Source organism: Camellia sinensis, chromosome 8, assembly GCF_055761805.1.
Source record: "Camellia sinensis isolate YWXY chromosome 8, ASM5576180v1, whole genome shotgun sequence".
NCBI lineage: Eukaryota > Viridiplantae > Streptophyta > Magnoliopsida > Ericales > Theaceae > Camellia > Camellia sinensis.
In genome coordinates this window covers 38,041,640-38,065,496 of record NC_138968.1, presented here as the reverse complement: position 1 = coordinate 38,065,496, position 23,857 = coordinate 38,041,640, and the positions used below count along the sequence as shown (strand labels likewise).

The 23,857-nt window shown below is 30.1% G+C and overlaps 2 protein-coding genes across 2 annotated transcripts; both read left to right on the top strand.

Annotated features, from left to right (window-relative positions):
• Positions 1-1,405: 1,405 nt before the first annotated feature.
• Positions 1,406-2,668, top strand: LOC114298263 (ethylene-responsive transcription factor 2). Its single transcript, XM_028242788.2, has one exon. It carries the CDS (start codon positions 1,626-1,628, stop codon positions 2,370-2,372), a length of 747 nt encoding a protein of 248 aa, XP_028098589.1. The 5' UTR covers positions 1,406-1,625; the 3' UTR covers positions 2,373-2,668.
• An 18,845-nt stretch (positions 2,669-21,513) lies between these two features.
• On the top strand, positions 21,514-22,709 carry LOC114262486 (uncharacterized). The gene is made up of 3 exons (XM_028202845.2): positions 21,514-21,813; positions 21,889-21,961; positions 22,204-22,709. Exons 1-3 carry the CDS (start codon positions 21,514-21,516, stop codon positions 22,707-22,709), a joined length of 879 nt encoding a protein of 292 aa, XP_028058646.2.
• The last annotated feature ends 1,148 nt before the right edge of the window (positions 22,710-23,857 follow it).

Sequence of the window (23,857 nt, the reverse complement as noted above, 5' to 3'; positions counted from 1 at the left end):
TCTATATTTGGAAGATCAATTCATCCTCCTCCCAAATGGAGGAGGATATAAAGGATGGGTTGGAGTTGTTTTGGGGAGAGGATCCTCCATATTTGAAGATATGGAGCATGCATCGGAGATGCTCTAAAATTATATATTCAAATTTACTTACACAAATCAAGGTACGAAGAAAATCACTGCAAACTCAAAAATATAAAAATTTGTTCTTAGCAAATTCAATTACCATACGCAAAAAATATTACCCAATCTATAAAAAAGATAAAAATAAGAAAAATAATATAAAATGAACAAAAATTTAAAATTATAATACCAAATAAAAATTAAACAATTACGGTATAATATTAAATTAAATATTATTTTTTTGACATTTTTAAGAATAAAATTACTAATTATTTTTACATATAATTTGTAAGAACCTTTAATTTAAATTAGTTGGTTTGAATCTTTATTTTTAGACTTTCTAACACCATAAAAGTTAAATATATTTGGGGCTCTTCAAATTTGACAAAATTTGGAGGTTCAAGACGATTGCCATGCTCGGTTTGGGTTAGAGTCAGTCCTTTCCAAGTTGTTGGTGTCACTAGGCGATTCATTAAACAAACAACAATGCTATAGAGCTCTAAAAGCAGAGCTCTAAAAAGAGCTCTACTGAGCTGGCAGTCCCCAAAAAAAAAAAAAAAAAAAAAATTCAAGCTAAAGCATCACATCAAACTGGACTCCACACACTTCCATGTCATTAGTGCATGGTTTAGAGCTCATTTCCTAGAGCTCTCAAGCATTTTTCTTAAACAAATTAGTTGATGACGTCACCAAGTAGTATTAGTTAATCTAACGGTTAGTTAACGGAGAAGGCAAACTGTAATGAGATTTTAAATTTTAGAAAGAAAAATACATTAAAATCAAACTTCAAGGTGCAGATGTAATTTACCGTAATTTTGTGGGTGTCTGGAAAATTATTATTTTAATAGAATATTTTAATTTTTGACTATTTTAAGAGTTAAAAAATCAACTTTTTACTAACTTCTCAAAACACTACATAGTAAGCTAAAATTTTTATACTTGAAAAAATGATTGAATTTTTTTATAATTAGATGTGATATTTGTAAAAGAAAAAATGAAATAATTGTAAATATAATATGATATTTTATCTTATTAATTATTTTAATTTTTTTTTTAGGTTTTAACCTAAAAAAGGGCTGAAATTTCACTTTCCAATCAGGGCATTAATATGTAGAGTTAGCAGTGAGGTTGGTTGGTGTCCTTGGTAACGTCATCACATGATGTTTTGCGATCCTATTGTGAAATTTAAATTTAGCCACGTGATTGATTACACTGCACTGCACCACCCAACTTGCCCACTTGCAAACCAAAGAAGTTTCAAAGAAACCCCAAAAAAGTTTAGAAAATAAAATAAGAAACAAAAAATGCCCTCACACTAGTGACCCACCACAGACACAGGTGCATGAATCTCTTTCTCTCTCCTCCACTATATAAATTCCTCTCCAAACCCTTCGTTCCAAATTCGACTCTCTCACCCAAAAAAAACTCAAAACCCATCTCAAAATCATCAAAACCCTATTCAAAACAAGCCAAAAATCACACAAAATACTCAAAAATACACTAATATGTATGCACAAGAGTCCACGGCGGTGAGTTTTCCGGCGATATTCGCCGGGGACTTTCCGGTGTATCGCCGCAGCTCAAGCTTCAGTAGTCTCATCCCATGCTTGACAGACACATGGGGTGACTTGCCGTTAAAAGTTGACGACTCTGAAGACATGGTCATATACGGGTTTTTGCGTGACGCCGTTAGTGTTGGCTGGACGCCGTCAAATCTAACGGTGACGGACGTTAAGCCCGAGCCTAGAGATGAAATTGAGCCGGCTACCACTACGTCGGCTCAATTGACGGAGCCACTGCCACCGGTGAAGGCTGAGCTAGTGGTGGCGCCGCCGAAGGGGAGGCATTATAGGGGAGTGAGGCAACGGCCGTGGGGAAAGTTCGCTGCGGAGATAAGAGATCCGGCTAAGAACGGCGCGAGGGTTTGGCTTGGAACATACGAGACAGCCGAGGAAGCCGCTCTGGCTTATGACAGAGCAGCTTATAGGATGCGTGGCTCAAGGGCTTTGTTGAATTTTCCTCACCGGATCGGCTCCAATGAGCCGGATCCGGTGAGGATAACGGCAAAGAAGAGGTCCCCCGAGCCATCGGTGTCGGCTTCTTCAGCTTCGGAGAGTGGCTCACCGAAGAGGAGGAAGAAAGGGTTAGCTGCTGAGCAAGCCGAGGTGGAAGTGGAGAGCCAATCAAATGTGTTTCAAGTTCCGTGTCAGATGGGACAAATGCCACTTGGCGAGCAACTGTTGGTTAGTTAATTTTTGGATGGTTGGTGAGGCGTGTGATAGGCTAGGACTTGGTTTTGTTTGGTTGTGTGTGCAATGTAAATGTAAAGGAAAATGTTATAAATTTTAAATTTTTTATTAAATAATTGATCAAATGTTTTATATGAATGTGTGATTCATAAATTACAGATTTCACATTTATATAAGATATTTGATAATTTATTTGGTAGAAAATTTGGTATTATTAACATTGCTAAGATGTAAATACAGAGATGAGTTCTGAAAAACAAAATTGTTAATGAAAAATACCATTTGGTTGATTTTTCAAATATGTTTTCTGTGTTTTCTTTTTAAATATAGAAATTAATGTAATGAAAATAAGCACTAAAAACTATTTTCAATTTTTAAAAATTATTTTGTCTTACAAAAGTGAAAATCATATGAAAATATTAATCTTTATATTTTCCATTTTTATCAAACTCATTTTTATGTTTTCTATTTTTTGGAAAAAAAAAAGATTTTTAGAATTCAATAAATAAGATACATAAATATATTTTTAAATCAGCTACAAGACTAAAATCAGCTATACATAAAATAGGCCTTAACTATTCCGTGATATTTTTGAACAATTGTGAGTTTGCACTTGATAAGAGTGTCTTTTCTTATTAAAACAATTATTTTCATACTCCAATATTATCTATATAGATGATTGTTATGAAAGAATGAGGCCACACTTCGAAATTCGCAGTGGCTTCTCTCTGGTGTAGAATCAGATTGGACGGTGTTATTGGATTTTTGTAGGCTCATATAGTGTTCATATTGATGATTCGAACGATTCAGTATGTAAAGTTCATCGAATATTTTATTTCTATAAAAAATTACGTTGATCGAATATTGAAAGTCACTTGATCAAATCAAATTTATGTTAATCGTAATTATAATTTTAAAAATAAATTGTTCACACAAATATGATCTGATTAAGTAGTTATTGATATCCGATTAACGTAAATTTTTTTACAGTGATGAAATATTTGACGAGCTTTACATATTAAACGGTTTAGATCGTTAAGACGCAGCCAAAATGAATTCGACTAGACCATTCAATTGACTTATCCAACTGAAGACGGTCCAAGTCGTTTGAAATTGTACTAATATTTTCATGGCTCCCAATAGGTAGATTTCAATTAGGTGGTTTGGATATACCTTAAGAACTACCAAGTATTTTAAGTCATAAATTTATGGAACTAGAGAATGAACAAAAATATTTGAATTTTTTAGAACTAAGATGAATACTTTATTTCAAATAAACGAAAATACTTTACTCTCGGCTTAAGAATTTTTATGCTAATTCTCATTTTGAAAACCTTGGATATTTTACATTTTTACGAAAATTTGTCGTTGAATTATATGCTCCTCTTGAAACCTTTTTGGTTGTGAAATTCTAGGTAGTTTGAAAATGAGAGCTAACTTTGCCTCTGTTTGGGAAGTAGATTGACTTTTTAATTTTTTAGTTTTTTTGGTTATTTGAGCTTGGGCTCAAAAGTTTGGTTTGTGAAGGGCTTTTTAATTTTTTGATTTTTTTGACTTTTTTTGTAAGAGAAGAGTGTAATGATTATGGATTGAATGTGATGTTTTGTTTATTGTGATTTAAATAGCCTATTCTGTCTTTTGTGGCTCAAAGAGGCAAAAGAGCCCAAATGAACTCTTCCCAAACGATACCTTGTCATCCAACTTAAATATCTATGCTTGGCATAATTTTAATTTTGAAAACTACATGGATGTGATGGCGCTTTGTAGCCAATAAATCTGAACTTTGACAAGTATAAAGAAGACTATGTGATGGCTCTTTGTAGCCAATAAATCTGAAATATGACAAGTATAAAGAAGATAATATGGACATGTTTGTTTGGCTTATTAGTGGAGGGGATTTGATTATTAATTTGTGAGGTTCATCAAAAGTATATATTGTTGAGCTAAATGTTATAGGATTATTAGTTTAATTAGACTATCAATCCCTCCAGAGAATGGGATTAGCATTCACATTGGAGAGTTCGGATTGATAATCCAATCCCTTGGATTAAAATATGTTTAATTTAATTTTTTTCAAATAATTAATTTGTGAAATAAATATTTTTAAAAAAAATTATTACAGAAGATTAAGTGTATGATTTTTTTAAATGTATTTAGTGAATTTTTAAATAATTTTTAACCAAAATTTATATTTTTTAAGTGTCTGTGGATTAAGTGCACCTAAAAAGTATTAAAAAATAATTATAATATTAAAAAAATATTAAAAAATAAAAAATATTAATTTTATATATTAATACTATTTATAATATTACTAATTCGGTTGAGTACAAACAAACATTCTTTATTATACATATCCAATTTAATATTAATACATTAATAATCTTCTTACTCAATCTCACTGTTTTTCTAATTCTCTCTATCCTATGAAGCCAAATAAACGTAACCTATAAGTGTAGCATGTAAATTCAACTTATGAAACTAACTTATTGGCCAAGAGTACTTTAGTACCTTATTTATTACAATATTGTTAAATCTCTCTATCACATATTTAGCCTGTGTTTGGCAAGAGCTTTTTCAGGCTTTTTTGGCTATTTTAGCCACAAAAAACAAAATAGGCTATTTTAGCCATAACAAACAAAACATCACATCCAACCTATAATCATTACATTCTTCTCTCACAAAAAAAGTCAAAAAAGCCAAAAAGCCAAAAAGCCCTTCCCAAACCAAGCTTTTTAGCCCAGGCTAAAATAGCCAAAAAAGCTAAAAAGCCAAAAAGCCAACCCACTTCCCAAACGGAGGCTTATGGGGAAATATCAAATCAGAAATAAATTTTATAAATATTAATAATTATAATTATAAATTTTCTCACAAATCTGTAATTATTTTTTAAAATGTAAATTGAACAGTAATTTCCTCTATATTTGTTTGGTTTACTATATGATTCTAATCAAATTATGGCCTAAAAGATCCTTATCCATTGATTTACTATCTAAAAAATGACCAACAACAAAGGTCACACAATTTTTTTTAATTTTTTTTTATTCGATTCATTTAGGATATTACAAACAATGAAATCCAATAAAATAATTATAATTATAGTGTCAAAGATCACATATAACATTAATTAATACAAAAAAAAAAAAAAAGCTCACAAAGTGAGAAAGAAAATCTAATAAATATATGAAGATTAAAACCTCTATGCAGGTGGAGAGATTCAAACCACTGATCTCATAGTGAAATTTAGGGATTTTGGACAATCGAGCTAGCCCATTGGTTACAGATATAATTTAGAAGATCACTTATTTTTTCCTACAAAATAAAAATAAAACGGACAAAGTTAACATTTATTTATTGGGCCAGGCTTGTCTCCAATTGGACGGTGCTGTTGAGCTCGTAGGTTGCACCACGGGTTTTATTTTGATAATTCGAACCGTTTAATGTGTAGAGATCGTCGAGCACTTTGTCCCTCTAAAAAATCACGTTGATCGGATATCGATAGTTACTTAATCAGATTAGATTTTTGTCAACAATTTATATTGAAAATTATATTTACCACTAATATAAATTTGATCCGATCAAATAGTTATCAATATCCAATCAACGTGATTTTTTATATAGATAAAGTACTCGACAAATTCTACACATTAAACAGTTTAGATTATCGAAATAAGACCCATGGTGGCCTCCATAGGCCTAACAACATGCTCTAGTCAAAACTTAGACCGAAGGGAAGCCTAACCCTTATTTAGTTGTTTGGTTGGTTAGGAAATTGAGAAACAAACATATTCGTGAATATTTTTTGTTTTGTAACTCATAGCAAAATAAATCTTTATAAGGAATTTCATCATTTTTTTTTTCTTGACAAATTCAAAATCTAAATATAACATTAAGGTGTAAAAGTTGTCCAAAGTGGTTGTTGTTACTAGTGGTGTGAAATGGTTTTAAAATCTTTCTTAAAAAATATATAATTAATGCCCATAAAATTTACAAATATATATATATATATATATATATAAGAAAGCAAATTGGGGTAATGAAATTAGAGCAAAATAAATAAAATAGAGTGTCATGTGTTATACGACTGTCCCTTGATTTTTATTAGACTTGGACAAAGGAATATCTTCCATTTTTTTCTATGGAAAATAATAAAGTGAAAAAAATTAAAATTTATTCATTTTCTTCGGTGGGTTATGAAAAGAAAAATGACTTACATCCCCACTGGGGGTCGACCCCCAGTGAGGTGGAGGGCCATGATTGGCGGAAAAAAACTGTTTTTTTTTTTTTTTTTTTTTTTTTTTTTTTTTTTTTTTTTTCAGTTGGCAGCCAGTGGGGACGCGCCACCTCACTGGGGTGCGACCCCCACTAGGGGTATAAGGCATCACTGGTTATGAAAATGACAAGCAAACATATACATACTTGTAAAAAATTATATATATTTTTTGTTTTGTTTCTCATAGAAAAATGGATATTTACAAGGAATTTCATTGCCTTTTTTTTCCCAGACAAATTCAAAGTTGGCAAAATGAGAATTAAACACACACACACATATATATATTTGTAGAACAATTATATTTTTCGTTTTGTTACTCATAACAAAATAAATATTTATAAGAAATTTCATTACTTTTTTTTTTTCCGACAAATTTAAAGTTGGGAAAATGAGAAGCAAACATATATTTGTAAAAAAATTATAGACTACATTTTTGCTTTGTAGCTCATAACAAAATGAATATTTATAAGAAATTTTTATTACCTTTTCATTTTTTTCTCCATACATTCAAAATCCAATCATGACATCCAATCATAACATTACGGTGTTAAAGTTTTCCAAAGTGGTGGGTGTTACGGATGGTGTAAAAATATTTTAAAATCTTCTAAAAAATATATAATGCCACTACAATTTTTTTATTATAAAAAATACAGTGCATCTTGAGTTATAAGATTAGAAAAAAAAAATAAATCAGGGTAATCAAATCAAAACAAAATAAATAAAATAGGGTATATCTTGGATTATACGCCACTATGTCTCAAATGTTTTGATTGAATTAGACAACATAATATAGACAATCATATCATATGATTAAATTTATAAAAAATTATTTCACGCCATATGTGACAATGCCACAAAATAATCAAGGGTCAAATTGTTTTGTGACATTGTCACGCTAATGCTACAATTGGCAATAAATATTTGCCCTTGAATTTACAATAGTAATTAATTACAACATGAACTATTTAAGTAAGGCAAGTATATCTTGTAATCATGTTTACTTGAGTAGTCTAAGATATTGATTGGTTTGCAACTTCAAAATATTTTAAACCTCTTCAAATGGGATACCACAAATTGTTACAAATTAAACGTTTGTTTTTTAGTCCAAATTACTACAATTTCATAGCGAATTTATTGGCATTTTATCAAAATTCTCTCAATGTAAGTATAGCCTTTTCTATTACAACTTGTACCTTACCACCAATTTATAGCGTTGAATTGCATTAACAAAATTCTAAAATAGATAGAATACAACAAGTAATATTCCCACACACACAAATGGTCGGAGAAAGTGAAAAGGTGATTAGAACAATCCATGCCAATTCTATAAAAAAATAAACTACCCATGATGACTAAAGCGTATGTGAAAACACACCCGAAACTACTCTACAACTTCCTTAGCTAAAGATCATCGGAATGCTTATCCGGCCAACTCGTTGGTTAGTTGATCCTTGTGTAGGAATTCTGCAAGACCTTAGTCCACCACTTTGGAAAGGAGATAGAAATCGTCCCACCACAAATTATTATTTAATTTGATTTCTTACGACCCATAACTAGGTCATATTAACCATGATCACTCATAATCAATTTTTAGCCATATTAATGGGTCCGTTTGGGAAGGATTAATTTGGCTATTTTAGTCACAAAAGACAAAATAGACTATTTTAGTCATAAAAAACAAAACATCACATCCAACCCATAATCATTACACTTTTCTCTCACAAAAAAAGTCAAAAAAGCCTTCTCAAACCAGACTTTTTAGCCTAGACTGAAATAGTCAAAAAAGTCAAAAAGTCAACCCACTTCCCAAACCAACCCTAAAAATACATGATAATTCTAAGCAAAGACTTTGCAAGAATTTTTATGTTTTTATGACTTTGTAATAACCGCACAAATTATTTCTTAGTCAAACTAGAGATATTTCCTCATTCACAAGATAATTTTAAGCTAAGACTTTTTTGTATGTTTTAAAAACATTGTAATATCCTGCACAAATTTTTTCTTAGTCAAACTCGAGACATTTCCTCATGTATCCATCAAGTTCTTCTTTAATGAAAGTTTTGGCCAAACTTTATTTTATCATGTTCTGATTTCATGATAAATTATTAACTACTGACTCATTAATTTTTTTTTTTTTAACAGAGATGAGTAATTGTATTATTTCAACCTTGACATACTTTTATCTAGATACAAAAATTTTAGATTGACAAAGACTATATTCTAATAGTATATGTAGTAGATATTATACTAAAAAAAAAAAACTCCAAAAAAATAAATATAAAAAATATATATTTACTGATGTTCTTATGATGATAGAAAAATGAAATTGATATGCAAGTATAAAAGCAATGAAAAATCCAAAAAAAAAAAAAGAATTAAGTGTGAACATGGATATGAAAGGAATATGGGTTTCAAATTCAAATGTTCACACTTGAACTGGAATGACTTTGACGTTTACTCCCTATGAAATGTCCATTTTTTTTTAATATTCTTTATAGTCAATCTTTGGAAAAATATCTTTCAAAGAAAATAAAAAATAAAAAAATCCAAACATACTATTCCATGGAGGAAAGTTGAAAGGTCAATAATGTTGGAAATGGAAGCAACAATTCCACACGACTGGTTTCAATGATTTTTCACAAGAAGTTATTCAGCTTGTTTGGTTTTGGTTTTCAAAAAATTATTTTCAAAAAATTTTATTAGTTTATTTTTTTTATTTTAATGTTTTCAATGATTTTTTTTTAAATAATTTAAACATTTTTTAAAAATTTTTAGACACACCTAACATAAATTCACTTAAAAAGTATAATATTTGTGAAAAAAATCTTTAAAAATACACTAAATACCAAAAAATATATATAAAAAAAATTCAATACATTTTGTTTGTATTTTTGTGTATTTATTAATTTTTTAAAATATTTTTTCACAAATGTTTTACTATTTAGATACATCTATATAATGTGCATCTAAAAAAGTAAAAAAATTGCTTAAAATTTAAAAATATTCATTAAAAATAAAAAAAATACGAAAAATAAAAAACTCAATTTTTAAAAAAATGAATTCAAAAAACTAAAACCAAACACACTTATTAGTATTATTTTTGTTTATTTGATACATGAGAAGTTATTTGATAGGTTTGTTTTATCACGTGGTTGTGTATTTATCTTATAGCGAGATGATACATAATTAGGAGTAGGCAACGGTTTATCCGAACCGCTTAAACCGCCCAATCCGTCCATTCCGCATATAAATGGGCGGTTTCGCAAACATAATGCAAGCGGATGTGGTTTGAAATATGACAAATTTACGGGTTGCGGGCGGGTCGCAGTTTAAACCTACAACCTACAAAAATCGCCCGCACTTTAATTATTATTATTATTATTTTTTTTATATACCAACTTTGTAACTTTTACAGGAACACTATTATATTTTCTATGGCACTAGGATCTTTATTTTTAAGTATTTCTCAACTTTCTTAATGCCGTAGAATTATCAAGCCTAAACTTAGTTTCTTATATGATTTTCATTGGTGATTCATCCACTTTTTTCTAATAAAATTTTCCTTCTAGTGGTCGATGAAACTTCTAGTTTGATTATTGATTACTGAACTGACAGTTTTAATTGAGTACAACCTTTAATGCATTGATATACATTTTTTTTATGGCAAAAATGCTAGTGTAGGGTTTCTTTGTTTTGGATACTTTCATTTAATGCATTGATATTCAATTTTTATTTGTAAACTCATCAGAAAATTGTTATCACAAATATATAAAATGAATCTGATCCCTAAATTCGATGAGAAAAAAAAACTCAAAAATTATTTTTTAAAGAAAAAAGTATAAACTGCAAACCGTCCGCACATTTGAAAATCCTATCCGCACAAATCGTAAACTGCACTGCGCGCAATTGCGGATTGACTTTTTCTCAAACCATATAAATACGGACGGGTCAAAACTAAACCATAAACTGCACAAAACCGATCCGCAAACACCCCTATACATAATTAAGAAAAAAACTACTTACATAATTCAATATAATTGTAAAGGCATACCACATTTTTAGAGTTGATCGGTTTCCAATCATTTCACCTAAAGTGAATCTTATCCTTTTGTGAGTTCCATATTTATGTGAGATGACTCTCTTTAGTTTTGTGATTGATTTTTGTGCAAATCGACAAGGGTTGAAACAAAAATTTTGTATAGGGATATATATTTTAAAAAAAGAGGTTAATTTTATTACATGACTAATTGAAAATAATTTCTTATATCGATGTTGTGAAAATAATATTTTATAAGTAGAGAATCAAATAAATCTAACAAGTAATATTTTGGATTAGACTGCCTTTTAGTTAACCTAATCTAATAAATAGAAAGTGTATATCTATCTATCTATACTATTATAAAGTGAACACTTCTTATGGTGTCTTAAAGCCTTTATTTCTTATGCTGTCACGTGTCTACTTTTTTATTTGAAATAAAAAAAAATTAGATAGATGAAAAGAGGAGATTTGAACCTCAGACTTATGTCAAATGAATAAGATTCTTACCACTTAATTAACACACAATATATGATAAATGTTTTATTTTATTTTTATTTATTTGAATTGCACACGCATCCCGTGTGGCAATTGCTAGAATATATATATATATATATATATATATATATATATATATATATATATATATATTAACATAAAAAAATGACATGTATCTCTTGCACAAATAAAATTAACTTGATAAAATTGACAATATTAACTAAATGTGAAATAGTTGGAGATCATTACATTATATATTGTGAAATATTAATGAAATAAAAAATTAATAAATAGATTTTCATAAAATTAGGAGGTCAGCCCATTAAACATATCATGAAATATAAGAGTAATAATTAAATTTCAAAAACATAGGGGTTGCAGCCCCTAATTCTGCCCATGCAAGTAGAATAACATATTGTTAATTCGTGTTTAAATTTTGAATTTATATAAAATTTTATGAAAGAAAATAAAGAGAGATAAAAAAAAAGTGACAAAAAAAATAGATTTTATTTTTGTCATTTTTTCTTCCCTCCACTTATGTGTCAAATTTTGGTATGTCAAATAAAATTGAAGGCTTTGGTGATAATTTTTTCGTTGCTGAACATTGCATATTAAAAAAAAAATTTGAAGACAAGATTATATGTATACAAATAATTTTTCTTTCGTATTCAAAAAATATTTTTAGGAAATTTGACATGTTTGATACAGTTTACCAAAAATTACTAATATCATTATCATGATGCTAAACTTGATCTTCAACCATAACAAATGAAATAATCAATGAAATGAAACATAAAAAAATAAAAAAATCATATAACATCAAACAAATATTTAATCAAGTAAAAATTAAGGTTGTAACTTGAAACCCTATGTTATATTACAAATATGATGAGACTTTCCATCATAGTTCAGTAAATAAAAAATAATAATAATAATATAAAACACTTTGGTCTCAAAAGTTTTTAAAATATAAATTAGAGTCCCAAATTTTTGGATCTTTCTAATTCAGATTGGGCCTTTTCTAAGAAACAACTTTGGACCTTAAAAATTCAAGTAGGCCTTTTTTTATGGATATCTAATTCAGATTGGGCCTTTTATAATTAAAAAAACAAAATTGGACCTTTAAAAAAAGTGGCCATTTTTTTAGTTTTTTTTAGGGGTCCAAAACGGCTGCTTTGTGGGCTTTCAGCCAAAACCATCTGAACCCACAATTTGCAATCAACTTTGTTTGATTTTTGCTTTATAAAGAATGGCAAACCCAAACATCAAGGTGCTTAGCGAGTGACCAAACACAGGTTTTTGTTTACTCTAATTTTTCTCAAAAAAGAATTATTGCTTAAAGAATGAATTTTAAAATTCAGAGATAATTTTGACCCACCTGGGTTGATATACAACAATAATGGGGTGTTTGGGAAGAAAAAAAATAGCCAAATTTAGGCTAAAAATCACAAAAAGACAAAATAAGCTAAAATAGCTAATAAGACAAAATATCACATCAAACCCATAATCATTTTACTTTTTCTCTCACAAACATCACATCCAACCACAAAAAAATCCAATCATCTTCCCAAACACAAAAAATTTAGCATACTTAAAATAGTCAAAAACTAAAATAGCCACTTCCCAAACGAGGCCAATATATATCATTATGTTATATAAATCAAAAGGAAGTGCAGATGAAAGTTTAAATTTAAAAAAAAAAAAAAAATTGCTTTTCCGTTGAATTTTTAATGAGAATGGGACCTGAAATGTATTTTTCTTCAAGACCACTGGAACTGATTTTTCTTCCTATCATGTTCTCTATTTTCCACTCTCTGTTTTGTATTACCCTGTTTTAAAACCTAAATTAACATCAACAGTATTAGCCTGATTTTTTTTTTTTTTTTTTTCTATACGGATATGGTTTATGCACTAATTATTATCCTTGTAAATTGCTCTGTTTTGGAACCTAAACAACCATGAACTATCATTTTATTTGCTGGTCCCAATTTTGGTGTATGCACCTATTATACCTGGCTTTTGTTAACGAAAAATATTAAAAATTTCAAAAGTTCTATTAAAATTTTTATCAAATATCTCACATATGTGTAAGACCCATACCATGTGGGTTTCATGTGTGTAATCCCAGGTAGGCAACTCAAGAGGGGTGAATTGGATTATTGAAAATAATTTTTGCAATATTAAAAAATAATAAACATGATATTCAAATTTTAACAAATAAAAAATAGAATAATAATTATTAATATAAAAGTAATAGAGATAAGGAGAGAAAATCAAACACTCAGATTTATAGTAGTTTGGCACGTTGGGCCTACGTCCACTCCCTAAGGAATCTCTTAGAGAATTTCTTCACTATCAAAACGAATTAATACACCACCAAAGTTTCACCAAGCTTGTGGATTTTACACAGATTGAGCCTTACTCAACAATAAATGCCTCATCCTTACAAAAGTTTCTCGCAAATTAATGAATAAAAATAAGAGGTACTTTAACCCTCTTTTATAATAATTTTCTCACAAATAATAGATATGAAAGTATAAGAATAAAGACAACACTTAGATCTGAAAGTAAAAAAACAGAGTACAAAATATACTCAGAATTTTGGAGCACGCTGATTTTCTCTTCAAGTTCTTAATTTTTCTTCACACAAAACACTTTTATTTATACCAAAAAATCTATTCGATGGAGAGGAGACACTCCTCTTGACAGAGCAGATGCTCATGATGCTCCTTGATTTCAAATAGACAACAAAAGATAATGATTGAAATGATGATAAAAGTACAACCATCTTTTTTCTTTTTTGAAACCTAGAGCCATCTTTTTCTCTTGTAGGCAAGTTGAACATTATAAATAATATATTAAAAACTTTGAATTCAAACAGACGAGATATGAAATGATTTGCTTCATCTTTTTCTTCTTTTTTATTGTAATATATATATATATATATATGTAAAGTAATATATTATATTATATTACATAAATATATTTAAAAGATATAAAATAGTTGCTTTTGATATGCAACACATGAGTGTGTCCTACATACAATAAGATGTAAAATTAATTTGAATTCGGTGCAGTATGTATCAAAAAGATATCATACAATTTTATTCAAAAGAGACAATCACATAAAATTTGTCAAAAGATAAATAGTGATAAACCGAATTATTCAAAACATGAATAGTAAAATTTTCAAAATATTTTTATTTAAATAATATTTATAACAAATATATCATACAATATATATTTTAAGCAGATAATATTTTGTGTCAAATAATATAAAATACGTATATTATTTATAATTTCTTAATTAATATTTTAGACATCATCAAAATTAAACATCATGATTAACAATGTGGGTCCCACACTCATGTGAGATATTTGATAAAAAAATTTATAGAACTTTTTAGATTTTTTTAGGGGTGAGCATGGTCCGGATTGGACCGGATTGGGATAAAATCAGGACCAATCCGTTATCTACGGTTCTTGAAAAATCGGAACCAATCCGATCCGTTTAAATCTTGGAACCAATCCGAACCAATCCATTTCAATACGGATTGGATCGGTTTAGGACCACGGATTCACATAATTAAATAACAAAAAAAAAAAAAATATATATATATAACAATTCAATTTTATAAAAATAAAAACATAACGCTATATTAGTTCTATAATAGCAGCATGTTTTTCTATAATAGCGATATAATGTTCTAGAATTTAACAATCATAAAAAAACTGGTTTCACCATAAGTATTTAGACCATTACAAATTAAAACTAAAAACTAAAAATCAAAAGTAATAAAAGAAGATATTATACGAGGTTTAGGTTTGAGTTTAGATTTTATATAGAATAAGAGAAGATGTTAAGGGGGAGGATATATAATAAAAATATAGACTATTTATATACGGTCCGAATCGGTTTCAATCTGGAACCGTGGAGTTCAATCCGGAACCGTGGAGTTCAATTCGGAACCAATCCGTGGACTACGAATTTTTAATTCTTCAATTCGGAACCGAAACCACGGATTCAAAAAACTAATCCAAACCGATCGGATTGAATTAGACTGGATCGAATTACGAATTTTACAATTTCTTACTCAGTCCTAAATTTTTTAGCATTACTCTGTGTTAATATGTGTCCTTAGGGCATATGTGGGGGAAGAATTAAATGAGAATAATTACACCACTTGTATAGCATAAAAGGGCTAAAAGTTGTCTCAGTTCAATAAATGCTTTTATGATGAGAACAAATGTCTTTTTTATTTTTCTTTCATTTTATCTCTTCACATCACATCTCTTATTATTTATTTATTTTTAAAATTTTTACAAAAATATAATAGAGAAAATATATATATATATATATATATATATATATTGTATATGTATAGAAATACTAATGGGCGGTTGAGAAACTCTAAACTAAAATCTTCAAACCCAAAGCTCATTAGATGAAAGCAGACAACTAACTTTTGTTCATGAATCATAATTGTGTTAGTAGTTACTTGCTTTGAGTTTTTGTAGGAATTTTGATTTAGATTTGTTAAAATACACTATTAATTTGATTCGATTTTAATTTTGTTTATAAAAATTTTAAAAATTAGTTTGATAAAAAAAATGAACAAACACTCAGTATTTTTGTATAAATTTTCTATTTTTTAGAAAAAAATAATTTTAAAATATGACTTTGTATTTATTTATTTTTATCAAACTAATTTTTAATTTTTAAAACTCAACCAAATACAAATATTGCAACCAGAAAGTTTTATTTTGCAATACAAACATTTTGGGAGGCTCTCACTGTGTTACTACCGTTTAAAAAAAAAAAAAAAAAACTACATTGTAGTTTTTGTGTTTTTGGTCTAACACAATTGAAATGGGGTTACTTTTGTCCACGTAAGGGAAAAAGAAAAGTAATTTTTCAATAATATCAAATTTAATTTTATTTTGTTTTACCTTCCCCATATAAGTGGAGAGTGTTGAAAGAGTAATGTTAAAGACTCCAAATAATTTACTAAATATTTTATTAAATCTCTCACACGACACACACATGTGGATTTGTGTGGGTCCCACACCCATGTGAGAGGTTTGGTAAAACATTTGATAGCTTATTTAGAATACCTAGGATATGTTTGGTAACCATTTTATTTTCAATTTACAGTTTATATTTACAAAAATTTTAAAAATTGTGGTAAAAACTCATTTGGTAAAAAAATTGATTTATAATTCAAATTCCCAGTTTATAAATTTTACCCAAAAAATGGAAACAGAAAAAACCTGTTTTCACTGATTTAATAAACTGGCACTGTAGCGGTAACTTAATTGTTGGCAACTTGATCCTGGTTCAAATCTCTGCAGCACCAATATTGAATTTATTTTGTCCATCGTTAATATCTCATCTTCCTCAACCTCATTCATTTATTTTGTCCAACGGTAATATCTCATCTTCCTCCACCTCATTTATGTTCACTTGAACTTCAAAGATCAGGTTAGTCTCCTCTCTCTTCTCTCTCTCTCTCTCTCTCATCTCTTCTCTCTCAGTCTCCCCTCTCTTCTCTGTGTTCACCGACCTTGCTCTCTGTGTTCACCGAGCTTCGATTTTTGTTTTCTTTTCTAAAACATTATGTTGCAAACATGCAGATCTTTGTAGATCTGTCAACAAATTGATCTCAGGTCTGTTTCTTCTCTCTCTCTCTTGCTATGCTTTGTAGGTTAATAGATCTGTCATGAAATCGATTAATGATGAGACAAAGGGTATGTTTGTTTGTTGACAGATCGATTTCATGTGCACTTAGGTCTCTTTGTTCTCTCTCTCTTCGATGGCAGCTTCGATTTCATGGTAGCTTTGTGATTTCAACTGCCATCAAATTGATGGCATCTTTGGGATTTGATGGCAGCTGAGATCAATTTGATGGCAGCTTCAATGGCAACAAATTGATCTCAGATTTTTGTAGAGCTACCATGGTGTTTTTTTTTTTTTTTTTTTTTTTTTTTTTTTTTTTTTTTCTGAAACGACAAATCTATTTTGCAGATCTTTTGCAAAATTTTCGAAATCTGTTCTGCAAAAATCTCTTTTTTTTTTTGGTTGTAGATCTGTGCTACAAATCTATTTTTTTTTTCGGAACCAGAAATCTATTCTGCTTTGGGAAAACCTAATCTGTAGGACCTTAGAAGGAGCCCTGATTAACCTGTGCCATAGCCATTGCTGAACATGAAATCAGATTGTTGTCAAGACTTGAGCATCAGAACTGAAAATATATTTATTGTTACAATGAGAGTTAACATTCTGTCTGTTACAATGAGAGTTGAGCATAAAAAGTGACATTTTTTAGATTTTCATGTTTGTATTGGTGGGTTTTGCTTGAAACTGAATTGGGTTTTGGGGAAATATAAGTCAAATAATTGGTTTTGCTTGAAACTGAATTGGGTTTTGTATTTCATCATCAGGCAAAAAGATCTTCTTCAATGCCATTTTTCTTAGATGAATTGGACATGACATGTTGAACACTTTCCCTATAAATAATCACTTGATTGAGGGATGGAATAGTTCCAGCATACGCCTGTTTGGCTCTACTTTGGCATATCATCGTATCTGTTTCATCTACCCTTAAAATGTTCAAAAGAACTTGTGTTATCCCATTGCAGGGAAGATGGTGTTGTGATTTGCTGTCAAAGTATATTTGTAGTACGTATTTCACATACGGCAACGTCAGCACTATCTTCATTACTCCTGAGGTTGATTATCTTTGTGGATTGTTTTGATTGTTAGCTAGGACCTAGTTGTTGACTTTGATAATTCATCAATTGAAATGTTTGTCATCCTTATGATAAGCCATTGTCACGTCCTTGTTGGGATTTTCAGAACCGGTCAACTTGTAATTACTTGACTGCATAACACACTTTGATAGTTTCAGTCAGATTAAAGTTGAATGTCACTCTAGATTCTTTATTCATTCTAGAATAGGCCACTCTAGATTCTTTATCCAATAGTTTCTTAGGCCACTCTAGATTCAAACCTTGGTGAGGCAAATGTATTTTTTTCATAAATTTATTTGACTTATATTTACAGAATGCTAGTAATCTATACATTTATTTGACTTAAGTGCTATTTTTTAACAGAATGCTAGTAAGTGCTATTGTTTGACTTAAGTGCTATTTTTTCACTTAAGTGCTACTTTTAACAGAATGCTACTAATCTAGTAATCTATACATTTATTTGATTTTAACAGAATGCTATTTTTTTACTTATATGCTAGTAAACTCATATTTTCATTCATTTGACTTATTTGCTAGAAATCTTCAAAATCTGCTATACCAACCCACAAGATATTTAAACTGCTGTTTATTCTTCAATGTCTCTTCATTTTATTTGACTTATATTTTTTTGAAATTTGTTTATCTATGAATAAATATAAATATTTAGGTAATGGCATCAACAATACATTATGATCTCCCCATTGATGATGATGATGTTGTTGAAGTTGGTAGAGGAAACAGTAGTCCATGGCCTCAGGCAAACGAGGCTCTTTTCATTACCCTCATGGATGAGGAGGTGAAAACCAAGAATAGTAAAATAACTGGAACATTCACTAGACAAGCTTGGAACAGGTTGAGAGATCAAATGAATGCAAAAACCCAATACAAGTATAACGCACACCAGCTTCGGAACAAATACAATCAGCTGCGTATTATGTTCAACAAATTTACATCATTACTGAAGCATACTGGTGTTGGTTGGGATAGCCAGTGACTTACTATCATTGCACCGGATGACGTTTGGGAAGCCCTTTACAAGGTTTAATTAACTTTTTGCATTTTCTTTACTACATTTAATTGGAGAATTGTTCATGTTAACTTCAAATTCATTGATTTGTAGGTTAATACCCATGCAAAGAGGTTTAGGAAGAAAGGGATGGTTTACTACCATGAGTTGTCTCGTATCTTAGGAGACACATCCGCAACTGGTAAACTAGCTTTTCCTTCCACCAAATCACCTTCTGAAAGTAGTGCTAGTTCTGATCTTGAATTTAAGGTAAAGAATGAGGAGTTAGATGCATTGCAAATTGATAGTGATAATGACAATGGAGATGGCCAGGGCAAGGGCAAGGGCAAGGGCAAGGGCAAGGGCAAGAGCAAAATGGGAGGTAAAAAGAGTAAGAAGAGGAGCTCTTTTCAAGCTAATATTTCTGAAGCACTCAAAGAAATGAGTGAAAATAGCAAGAGGAAGGTGGACCTAATGGAAAAGCGTTTCACAAGTGCTTCAGTTACTAATGTTGGCGATGACAGTGGTTCAATTGAAGGTGGCTTTACTCCATCACGTTCATTACTGAAAGAGTGCATGGCACTATTGCATGGTATGGAGGAAATTCCTGCTGCTGCTTACACTAAAGCTGTGAACAAGCTTGCATCGGATCCCATAATAAGGGAGGTATTTGTTGATATGCCTGCTAGTAGGATGAGGGATTGGGTGCTTAATCTTTGAGAGAGTGCAGATTTAGTGTGGTATGTGTTTGTGTTGTTTAATTTATTTGGTAGTTTATTGTGGAAACAGACTTATTATGGAAGTTTATATTTGGTACTGTAACTGTTGTATTGTTGGATAATCTTTTGTGCTGTAATAGAATTAGTGTATTCTGTGAACAAGCTTGTATTGTTGGATAATATTTGGTGCTGTAGCAAATTTGGTGTTGTAACTGTTGTATTGTAGTTTTTATTTTATGTTTTTAATATTTGTTTCAGGATAATTTATTATGAAAATAGAGTTAGGTGTATTCTACTGGTGTTTTTAATATTGTACTGCAAAGAGATGGGTAGATGGGTAGATATCAAATTGAGTAAATGGTATGCAGGCTTTCCATTATTGATATAATATTGTACTGGTATGCAGGCTCTTTTTATTATGGTAGTTTATGGTTAGTTGAAGTATTGAATGCTCTTTCTCCTATATAATGTTTGTTAGTAGTATGCTCTTTTTACTGCATTGTCAACATTGCGTAGGAAGTATTGTCAACATTGTATCACTGCATTCTCAACACTGCATTGCAAGGTATGTATGATCTTCTTCTATATAAAATTCTTATGTCACTGTATTGTCAACATTGTTTTTTCCATGATACTGTTCTGTTCTAGTCAATGTGTTTGGATTTCCCCCAAATTTTGAAGTCATATGAAACATCACTACATGTGGGTTTCTGGCATGAATTATTTTGAAGTCATATGAAACATCTGGTCCAAATTTGAAGTCATATGAAACATCACTAGATGTGGGTTATTTTAATTTGGAACAATTTGGTACTCTACTTGTGAATAAAGCCAAGTCTCTCTGACTATGAGGCCTAAATAGGGAGGTTTGATGAACCTTTTGTGTGTGTGTGTGTGTGTGTGTGCGCAAATTACCTGTTTGATGAAATGCCCTAATGAAAGGGCATTGATTTGAGTTCCTTTGCTGAAATTTTGGAGCTTCTAATGGGTGAATTTGAGATTGACATAGAGATGAGATACCCACTTCATAGATTGAAAAGCAATTTGCAAAAAAGATGACTATATGGAGTATGTGTGCATGGGGATGACTGAATTTAATGTTTCTCTTTATTTCGGTCTACAACATAAATAAAGAAAATGTGGTATAGTCATACAATAAAGAAAAAGACTAGAAACTTTGGCTTTAAAAGTCTCCACTATTTGTTTTGTTATGATTTAAAATAATCTTACCATACGCATGATCGCCAATTTACTATTTGTTTTGTTATGATTTAAAATAATCTTACCATACGCATGATCGCCAATTCTATGAGACATTTTTTAAAAGGTGTATATCATATGTTTGATTATAATGTAAATTGATCTTGATCTTGATCTTGATTTATTTTTTTATCATTTTTTGTTGTAATAATAAATTGGAGCCAACATTTGAATTGGACATCACTAGGAACATTACTAGATGTGGGTTATTTTGATTATTTTAAAGTGATATGAAATTAAAATATATGGAGCCAACATTTGAATTGGACCAAACAAAATGGTTACCAAACTGAAAAAAATTCAATGAAAGAAAAATTATTGTGTGACCATTATTTCATGTATTTTCATTATCACTAATACTTTTGTTTTTAAGGGGTCAGCACAATATCACAGTGATATATATGGAGCCGATGCATGCTCTTGATTTGAGTTTTGACTCAGACAGTGATGATGAAAATATACAATTTCTGGTGTGTGTAGCACTACATGGGTATTGTAATACTTACCTTCAATCTAGACCATGCCGAACGTCCATATTACAAGGACATGACTACGTATTAGAAATATTGAATGGCCATGAAAGAAGATCCAAGGAAAATTTTAGAATGGAACCAGATGTATTTATTAATTTGTGCGAGGCACTTAAGGTATATGGTAAACTGAAACACTCACGTTATCTGACTGTCCAAGAGCAAGTTTGTATATTTTTGCTAACAATTGGTCACAACGAACGAAATCGTGTTGTCCAAGAGCGATTCCAACATTCTGGCCAGACCATCTCCAAATACTTCAACCGAGTCTTGAAGGTAGTGTGTAGGCTTGGTAAACAAGTTATAAGGCCTCCAGATTTTGATGAGGTGCCTGCAGAAATTCGACATAATCCACGCTTCTATCCTTTTTTTAAGGTAATCACTAACAGAATATTTGAAATATAAATTTTAGTAAAATATCCTGCATTATTAAAGTCATTTGTCAAATAGGATTGTGTTGGAGCAATTGATGGTACCCACATATCTGCAAGGGTGCCAGCATCAAAGCAAATACCATATCGGGGTAAGCATACAGTTACAACGCAAAATGTAATGTGTGTTTGCTCATTTGATATGTGATTTACGTATGTATTGGCCGGTTTGGAGGGCATTGCAAATGATTCAAGAGTGTTCATTGAAACCGTACATGATCCAACGAATTTATTTCCAATGCCACCAACAGGTACGTATTATATGGCATTTTGTTAATTTATAATGAATATTCTTTTGTCAACCCATAATAATAGATACATACATGTTGAACAGATAAATACTATGTTGTCGACTCGGGTTATACAAATATGCCTGGCTTTTTATCGCCATACCGTGGTGAGAGGTACCATCTAAATGAGTTTCGTAATCAAAGGCGACAACCAAGAAACAAGAAGCAAATGTTCAATTACCGACACTCCTCACTGCGCAATGTGATTGAGAGTTGCTTTGGTGTCTTGAAGGCTCGCTTTCCAATTTTGAGAGACATGCCTCCGTATTCAACTAAGACGCAGAGATACATCCCCATTGCATGCTGTACAATATACAACTGGATAAGGACACATTCTCAAAATGACACATTGTTCGCTGAATGGGCCAATCCAGATCGTATCGTTGAAGATGATGGGCCTAGTGGAGGTGGTAGTAGTAGCTCGACACATGCAGGAAGTAGTTCTCAGCAACCAATTGACTTAGACATTAGTCAACCTCAATTACGTCACATGTCTGATGTAAGGAATCAAATTGATGGTCAAATTTGGGAATCTCTCGGAAACAATTGAAATATTATTTATGCGTATAATAGATTGTGGAAGATGTTTTTTTTTATGGTTTGTGGAAGAATTGAGATGTTATTATTATGGTTATTAAATTTATCTATGGTTGGTATTGTATCAATATGATTATTATGGATAATGTGTATGATCCCATTGTCAAAAAAAATTTTAAAAAAAAAATTTAAAAAAAATAAAAAAAATTAAAAAAAAAAATTAGGCCTTAACAAACATGTTTTTTAGTTTATGTTTTCAAAAATTTTCAAACATTTTGTCCAAACCAAACGTGTTTATTATTTATGTTTTTCTAAAAATAAACAAAAACCAATTTATAAAATTTTTGTAAACATAAACAAAAAACGTAAACGTTACCCAACGCTACCTAAATATTTCAATTTAGCGACAAAATATTCAGCAAATGTAACGAAATTATTTGTTTGGTATTATATCATTAGTGACAAAATTATTCGTCATGTTTTTTTGAAAACTAATAGCGACAATTTTTTATTTTGTCACTAATAAAAATTAAAAAATTTGAAAATGGGGGTACTATTTTCTTCCAAAATTTTTTCTTTTCAGTAACAATTCCCTGCACATTTCAATAACATGTTCAATAAAATATCTATTACAAATCAATATAAAAAATTGTTCATTTTCATAAACATCACAATCGAATTTCAGCACCATCTACAAAAATACAATATGAACTACATGCGGATTATAAACATGTCTCCTAATATCCACAAAAAACGTCTACTAATATCCACAAAAATATAATATCAACCGCATGCAGATTACCAAACACATCCTAATATCCAACAAAAAACATGTCTACTAATATCAACAAAAATAAAATATCAAGGGCAGATTACATAACATGCCCTGTAATACCAACAAAAATAGAAAATTTACAATGCAACCAAAATACATGTAAGGTAATATGAACAAAAACACAAAATGAGTTACCATCTGCCCTCCAAATTACCAAACATGTCCATATCAAATCTCGAATTTGCAAAAAAATGAAACACAAACAAAAAAAAAAAAAAAAAAAAATGCAAGTTAGACAATTATTATCTTATCCATAAAATATACAATTTAACATGCATTTTTCGAATTAGTTTTCAAATCGGGAGTCTGGTGCGAGTTTTGTAAGT